The sequence below is a fragment of the Crocuta crocuta genome, unplaced genomic scaffold (assembly GCF_008692635.1).
Source record: "Crocuta crocuta isolate KB4526 unplaced genomic scaffold, BGI_CrCroc_1.0 scaffold2113, whole genome shotgun sequence".
In the NCBI taxonomy this organism is placed as follows: Eukaryota; Metazoa; Chordata; class Mammalia; order Carnivora; family Hyaenidae; genus Crocuta; species Crocuta crocuta.
The window spans coordinates 89,499-97,664 of record NW_027527683.1 but is presented as its reverse complement, the minus strand read 5'-3'; the positions used below and the strand labels follow the sequence as shown (position 1 = coordinate 97,664).

The 8,166-nt window shown below is 38.7% G+C and overlaps 1 protein-coding gene across 1 annotated transcript; it reads left to right on the top strand.

The window, feature by feature from the left end:
* Positions 1-6,952: 6,952 nt before the first annotated feature.
* LOC144238446 (olfactory receptor 13H1-like) lies at positions 6,953-7,819 on the top strand. Its single transcript, XM_077772258.1, is given in 1 exon segment — positions 6,953-7,819. A coding segment is annotated over 1 exon segment (867 nt).
* The last annotated feature ends 347 nt before the right edge of the window (positions 7,820-8,166 follow it).

Below are 8,166 nucleotides of genomic sequence, written 5' to 3'. Positions count from 1 at the left end.
GTAAATTCCATAGCTTCGAGATGTAGAGCTCTAAATATATCTGTCAAATCCATCTGGTCCAATGTGTCATTCAGGTGCATTGTTTTTTTAGTGATTTTCTGTCTAGTTGATCTATCCATTGCTGTAAATGGAGTATTAAAGTCCCCTGCAATTAGCACATTCTTATCAACAAGATTGCTTATGTTTTTGATTAATTGTTTTATGTATATGGGTTCTCCAGAATTCGGTGTGTAGATGTTTATAATTGTTAGCTCTTCCTGATGAATAGACCCTGTAATTGTTATATAATGCCCTTCTTCATCCCTTGTTACTGCCTTTACTTTAAAGTCCAGTTTGTATAAGTATAGCTATTCCAGCTTTCTTTTGAGTTCCAGTAGCATGATAGATATTTCTCCATCCCCTCACTTTCAATCTGAAGGTTTCTTCAGGTCTAAAATGAGTCTCTTGTAGACAGCAAATATATGGATCTTGTTGGTTTTTTTAATCCATTCTGCTACCCTATGTCTTTTGATTGGAGCATTTAGTCCATTTACATTCAGGGTTATTATTGAAAACTATGGATTTAGAGTCATTGTGTTCTTTGTAGGATTCATGCTTGTAGTGGTCTCTGGTACTTTGTGTTCCTTGCAATAATTCCCTCATATAGTCCCCCTTAGGACCTCTTGTAGGGCTGGTTTAATGGTGATGAATTCCTTCAAGTTTTGTTTGTTTGGGAAAACCTTTATCTTGCCTTCTATTCTGAATGACAGGCTTACTGGATAGAGGATTCTTGGCTGCATATTTTTTCTGTTCATCACATTGAATATTTCCTGCCATTTCTTTCTGGCCTGCCAAGTTTTAGTAGGTAGGTCTGCTAGTATCCTTATGTGTCCACCTTTGTATGTTAGGGTGCTTTTAACCCTAGATGCTTCCAGAATTCTTTGTCCTTATATTTTTCCAGTTTCATTATGATATGTTGTGCACAAGATCGATTCAAATTACATCTGGGGAGAGTTCTCTGTGCCTCTTGGATTTCAATGTCTGTTTCCTTCCCCAGATTGAGGAAGTTCTTGGCTATAATTTGTTCAAGTACGCCTTCAGCACCTTTCTCTCTCTTCTTCTTCTGGAATTCCTGCAATATGGATATTGTTCTGTTTTATTGCATCACCCAGTTCTCAAATTCTCCTTTCGTGCTTCTGGATCAATTTGTCCCCCTTTTTCTTGGCTTTCTCTTTTTCTATAATTGTGTCTTCTAATTCACCTATTCTTCTCTCTGCCTCTTCAATCCATGCAGTGGCTGCCTCCATTTTATTATGCACCTCATTTATAGCATTTTTAAATTCATTACAACTACTTTTAAGCTCCATAGTCTTTGTAGCAATAGCTTCTCTGATGTCTTCCATGCCTTTTTCAAGTCCAGCGATTAATTTTATGATTATTGTTCTAAATTCTTGTTCAGTTATGTTGCTTATATCTGTTTTGATCAATTCTTCAGCTGTCCCTTCTTCCTGGAATTTCTTTTGAGGAGATATCTTCCGTTTCATCATTTTGGCTAGCTTTCTGTCTCTTGTAAGTTTTAAAGGCTTGTTATGTGCTCTGAACCTGCAAGTACTGCTATATTAAAGGAGACTCATACACTGTCCAGGGCCTGGCCATTCAGGAATTATTCTTTTAAGGGTTTCCCTTGGTCTCTCTTGTTGTAACTTTGGTTATTTTATTTTCCTACTCGTAGTGATGTTTTGAACTCTCTGCCATGTGTGCTTTGGTTTGTTCTTTTAAGGAGCCCTGGAAAGGAAAACATACTGACAGACATGCAGGGAACAAAAACATGCAAATGCACAAACAAATGAAACAAACAAGCAAACGGACAAAAATAGTAAAAAGAAACAAAGGACAGTCTAAAAGCATAAAACTAGAAAACCCACCTACAAATAAAGAGCAGGGTGGAGGCAGTGCTGATAGAAGAGCATATACCAAGAGAGAAATGACAGGGATGGGAAGAAAGAGAAAATGAACATTCACCAGGCAGAGAGACTAGACTAAAAGGCTTAATCCAGAGAGAGAAAAAGGAGAGTATGGCAGGAAGTGAGGAGAAAGAAACGAAGATAATGTTACCCAGAGAGACTATATAGTCTGATTATTCTAGAGAGAGATGAAGGAAGGTAAAGAAGGAGGTGTAGAACATGCATCAAGAGGATGGACTAAATATGTCTGTTTAAGTAAACCTATAACCGGAATAACCAGGGGAGAGATAAGAATGAGATAAGGGAGAATATATCTGAATAGCAAGAATTGATCTAGAGTTAATCACGGCAAAGCTGCAGCAGTGGTCTTGGGGGAGGGGCCGTCTATTTCTACAACATCTACTAGCTCCCAGCAGCTACTCAGCACAGATGGGCATGGTTTGGTGTAGACAGGTCCCGCCTCTACTGTGGGTCCCAAGGGCTGATCCCTGATGCCCCACTGAGGTGGTTGTGAGGAGAAAAATGGCGAACCCTCCAGTCCCTTCTCCTCGAACCAGGTGTCCCAAATCACTCCTTTGGATCCATTCTCACTGTGCTGTGGGCACAGCCAAGATGGGCTGTCTCTTATGCTGCAAGCCCAGCTGCATTCCAAGCTCTCACTCTGTGTACATTAATGATGCTGCCCGAAATGTCATCGTTCAAGCGAGGCATTACAGGGCAGGGGATCGGTTCCTCCTGATACCGACTGTGCCCCTGGGGTACCTCTTAACCTGGAGGGAACTTCTTTTGTCTCCCAGCATGGTGGTGGGTTTCTCTCTTTCCCAGGCCGAGGTTTTTCTCTTGTCCAGATACAGCCCTACATTTCCCTAGCTGCTCTTTCTCTTCCCTTTGTCTCTCCGCAGAAGGCGATCCCTCCCCTCTAGGCCTCCGTGTCCCAGCCCGTTTTTATCTCCCCCAGTTCGCAATCATGCACCTATGAGGCTGCCTTCCTAGTAGACTCCGTCTCCTTTCCTCCCAGACGAGGTTCAGAGTCTTTTGGCTTCAGCCTTTCTTTGTTTGAGAGATGTGGGCAGGAAGTACGGATCCCCTTACTCCATCATCTTGGTTCCTAGCTTTTCCAATACTTGTATTTTAATGACTTAGAAATAGCACTCCCAAATAAATATACGACTTCAATTTAGTAGTTGGATTTAATTTCCTTTTAGGGACTTGGTACCTGAAGTCTCTTCAGTGAACTCACTTCTTTGGAACCGTAATGAATAAACTCAGAAGGTAGCAGCTGATAATGTTTAATAGTCTTTACTCTTCTTGTTTATACTTTGATTTGGAGCCCTGGATTCCAAAAGACTGAGCGGAATCAAGACACAATCCACTGTAAGAGCAAGTAAAGAACATATACCCTGGCAAGAAGGAAGGAAGTCATTTTTGTCTCTTGAAACATACACATGTGGAATGGTCCGTCTTAACATGGATCTCAGGATGCACCTGTAACTCACTCCCCCTGAAAGACTCCAGCACTTCAGTGAGTTGATGATCATGCAACACATAAGGGGCTATATCAACACAACTCTTAGAGACCTTAGTGCTGTTGTTTCTGTTTTTGTGGGTTGTTTTTTTCTGTTTTGTTTTTTGCTATTCAGGTGAGTGAAATTAGTTCAACTTCAAAAATATTCATTAAGCTCCTCCCATGTGTCAGAAACTGAGCCAAGTACTGGAGTTAAAGAAATAAAATGCAAATTCTGTCCCCACATGGCTCACGCTATAATATGACCATATAGCCTTATTTCTCTCCTCATTTACTGAATTATTTTCCACCCTCCAGAAAAAATAAAGACAACCAATGTGGCCACATTGTCATGGGTGCTACTTCCCAAGTGAGGCCTTATTTTAAAATAATAATAGCTAATATGTATATAGCACAAAAATCCTTTGAGATAGATACTATCATTGTCCCAATTTTACAATTGATGAAACTAAGGTGTAAACAAGTTAAGCAAATTACCAATTTTACACAGTGAATCAGTGATGGATCCAGGATTCAAACTTTGATTCAGAACTCATGCTGTTAACCGCCACTCTACACTGCCTGGTGTGGTTAATATAAATTCCTGTCTGTAAGTACTACCCTTTCCATTAAGTACATTTTGAGCTTCTGGGAGCCTTCTAAAAAGCTCAGAAAACAAGNTCTAAAAAGCTCAGAAAAGAAGGAAGATGTTCCAAGAGTCTCTTAATTTTAGTACTAAAAATAGGATGAATCCTCCTGGGAAGTATGCTCTCGCATGGTAGGAGAACTTCTTTGGGAAATCCGTGTGAGAAAAAAAAAAAAGCCTTGAAGAATGGCCCCAAATACTTCTGAAAGATCAAAACCCAGTGACTATATGTGTATCTCCACATATGTCTATTTAATTTAGGAAGATTTTGGTCCTCACAAATTAACTAAAACACTGAATTATTCAACTAAAAGATATATGTGGTTGGTCTGGTGAGATTTACTCCAATCACATAAGCACAAAAATGTGTTTTTGTTTTCCAGCTATTCATACTGGCATTTGTTCTGAGATCGTCAGGACTATAAGATGATGAGGATTGTAAATCAAAATAAGGCTTCATGATTAATCATGTTGTCATTCTAGTGTGAAGATCTAGTGCCCCTTGAAAAAGGTCATGCCCTGAAAATCCTTTCCTTGTAATGCTACTAGGAAATTATGGCTGTGGTATCACCACTGCACAAAGACAAAATCACCTGACTTCCGCCTCGGCCTCATAACTCTACTCCAAGAAGACTTTTTCTTTTCAGATTCATTCTGTTTTCTGATCCTAATTCTGGGAGCACACAGAACACAAAGGAGCCTTCTAATTATCATTAGAGGTAGTGAAGAGCCTCCTTATAGGATCAGCCTGTAATAAATAAGCAGCTGTAGTTAGAAATTTAGCAGCACCTAAATACTTTTTCACTCTGACTGCCCTTGGTCTTTATTTCTATTCAGAGCTTCCTTATCCTGTATTAGGTTATACTGAGGATCCTGTTACAAAGCCTTACTCTACTCCCTGAATTACTTGTCCATAAGGGTCTCATACCTTCTGAGATCTGGAATCTGTTCTAGAAAGAGAATCTGAAGAGATTGCCTACATTGTGAGTCTTGATGGCCTTTCTTGCCGACTAGCTCCTAAGACAAACCTTCCTATCCACGGCCTGCACTCACTAAGCCATGACGCCTGCCTCATGAGTCTGAAACTGGATCCTCTTATAAATGACCCCAAATTCTGATTTGTGACTAGAACATGATGGGAATCTTATAGACAATCAAAAACAAAACAAAACAAAACAAAATATCTTGACCTTAATAATGAGCTGGTCTGTGATAGCACTCATACTTGATAGAATTAAAACAAAGTAAATAAAAATTTGAGTGGACAAAAAAGTATGAAATCACTTTTTATTCAGATTCTAGTATAATAACCCACTTTCTCTTTTTGCTATAACATCTTACTTCCAAGCAAAGAGCAATTGTAGGGTTAAAAAATACAAAATGCTAAAGTTCATTTCTGAGCAACAAACAATTAGTAAGACTGAATACTATGAAATAATGTTTCTCATCATCGGATTTTTACCCTCAAGCATTTCTTTCCTTCAGCCAATTCAATGTAGTCTCAGTCAAATCAGTGTCATGGCATCAGGTAAGACAGAAAAGCCAAACAACTGGCCTTGATCCATTCACCAAATCTGTACTGAACGCATATATTGTGGGTTTGCACCAGGCACTGTGTGAGGTGGTAAAAATAAGGTAGTCCATGGGACAGTCAGGGATTCTTTCCTCTGAAAGCTTAAAATTTAGTAAGGAAGCAGAAACTAAATAATTACATAAATATATAAATACAAACTATAATAAGATCCATGCAGGAAAAGTTTGGAGTGTTATGAACAATTGCGACAAAGAGATCTGATTTAGTTTTAATGAGGTTAGAGAAGGTTTGTCTAATGAAATTTCTTTTAGGCTGAGATATGAAGGATGAGTACGACTTCACCAGTCAAAGAGGGTAGGAAGAATATTTCCAGCAGAGAGAACACAATGTGCAAAAGCTCTGAGGTGTGACTGAGCTTGGAATGCTTCATAAAGACAGTATGGCTGGAACATGGTGAACACATGAAGGCACAGTGTAAGATAAGATTAGGGACAGATCATGTAGAGTCTTGTAGGTCATGGTAAATAGGTAAGATTCTTTCCAAATCTAATTAGAAACCCTAGAGTGGCTTTAAGCATGGGAAAGATATAACGATAATTATATATGTTTGTAAAAGTTCTCCCTGGCTGCTGGATAAAGAATAGACTATAGTGAGACAAGAATAGAGGTAGGGAGATCTGGTAAGTGATGGTGGCTGACTAGATAAATGTCGGCTGTGGATACGGAGAGTTATAGGTAGATTTAAAATATATTTAGGAGGAGGAGCCAATAGGACTCAGTAATTGGAAGTGCAAGATGAGGAAGAAACGAGAGTGAACTGGGCACAATTTTATGTCATGGATATGAAACACCTAAAAACAAATTTCAGGTTAATGTCTATAGCAGGGGAAAAACAATTAGCAATTTTATGATTCAAATCTAATTACATTTGAGCAGTGAATTGGCACATTTTCTTTAAGGGGGAGGTTCAAAGCAAGTTTCAGGTGCTCATTCTATAGATGAGGGAATTAAAACTTACAATGGATTGTGCTACTTGCAAATTAATCTTGTGATGTGTCTGAGAGTTTTATCTCCCAAATTAGAACATAAGCTTTCACAGTATCCCTTCTTTTGTAAACATCTTTTCCTAATATCATCTGATTTAGGACTGAGGACAGCAGATGCTCAATAAATGTTCCTCAAATTAAAATGAATTTAATTTCTTCTTTCTCAGCAGATAGAAGAAAATGGCTATTTTGGGTACTGATAGTGGTAGTGAAATGACAGAATTCATCTTGGTGTGTTTGTCCAACTATCCCAAATCCCAGGTTGCCTTTTATTGCACCATGGTAGTCGTCTGCCTGATCACATTGGTGAGTAATAGTCTAATCATTGTCATGGTTAGAGTTGATGACCAGCCTCACACCCCTATGTATTTTTCCCTACGTAACCTGTCCTTCCTTGATATCTGTTTCTCTATGTATTTTTCCCTAAGTAACCTGTCCCTCCTTGATATCTGTTACTCTAGTAATTCAGTGCCTTTTTTGTTGTTCAATGGTTTAAAAGACTACACCACCATTTCTTATACTAGCTGTTATGGTTAGATGACTATCGCTATTTTTCTGGGGATGACAGAGTATCTCCTCCTTGCTGTCATGGCTTATGATAGAGTCATTGCAGTATCAAATTCCCTGCATTACACCATCATTATGAAAAATCAGGTCTGCGTACAGTTGGCCATGGTGACCTGGTCCAGTGCCTTCCTTTTGGAAATAATACTGATCATTGTAATTCCTACCCATTTTTGTGGAAGCAATGTCATCAATCATTTTACCTGTGAGGTCCAGGCCCTATTGAAGCTCACCTGCTCAGACACCTCAGTCATAGGCATATTCACACAGCCCCTACCTTTGACCTTCATTCTCATATCCTATACTCACATTGTGGTTCCCATGCTAAGGATCTGCTCTGCAGAGGCCAGGCTCAACGCTTTTTCCACCTATGGATCCCATCTGACTGTGGTCACCATATTTTATGGAACAGCCATCTATATGTACCTGAAACCTCAATCAAGGGAGTCCCAGGACCAGGGTAAATTCATCTCTGCATTTTATGCTATTGTAACTTCTATGTTGAACCCCCTCTCTTACACCTTGAGGAACAAAGATGTGAAAGATGCCCTAAAGAAAGAAAGAACCCTAAAAAGGACATGAATATCCCATGGAAGTTCATCTGACAGCTTGACACTGACTTATAAAAATAACAATGTATAAATAGAAAACAATATTTTCATAAGACCATTGGTTCCAAATGCATTTCTTTCTATTTCCAACAGGCATGTGATAAAGAACACCTCCCACTGAAAAAGATATGTTAAACATTTACAGTGCTATTTATTTACATAATAAATTATACAGGACAATCTTGTGGGAGCATTTATAAAACAAAATAATAATTAGTACATTTTAATCCTGTGTAGTTATATGTTATTTTACTGAATGAGAAATATTTCAATATTCTAAGATTCTATTTTATAGATGTTAAGAACAAAGTTGCAAAA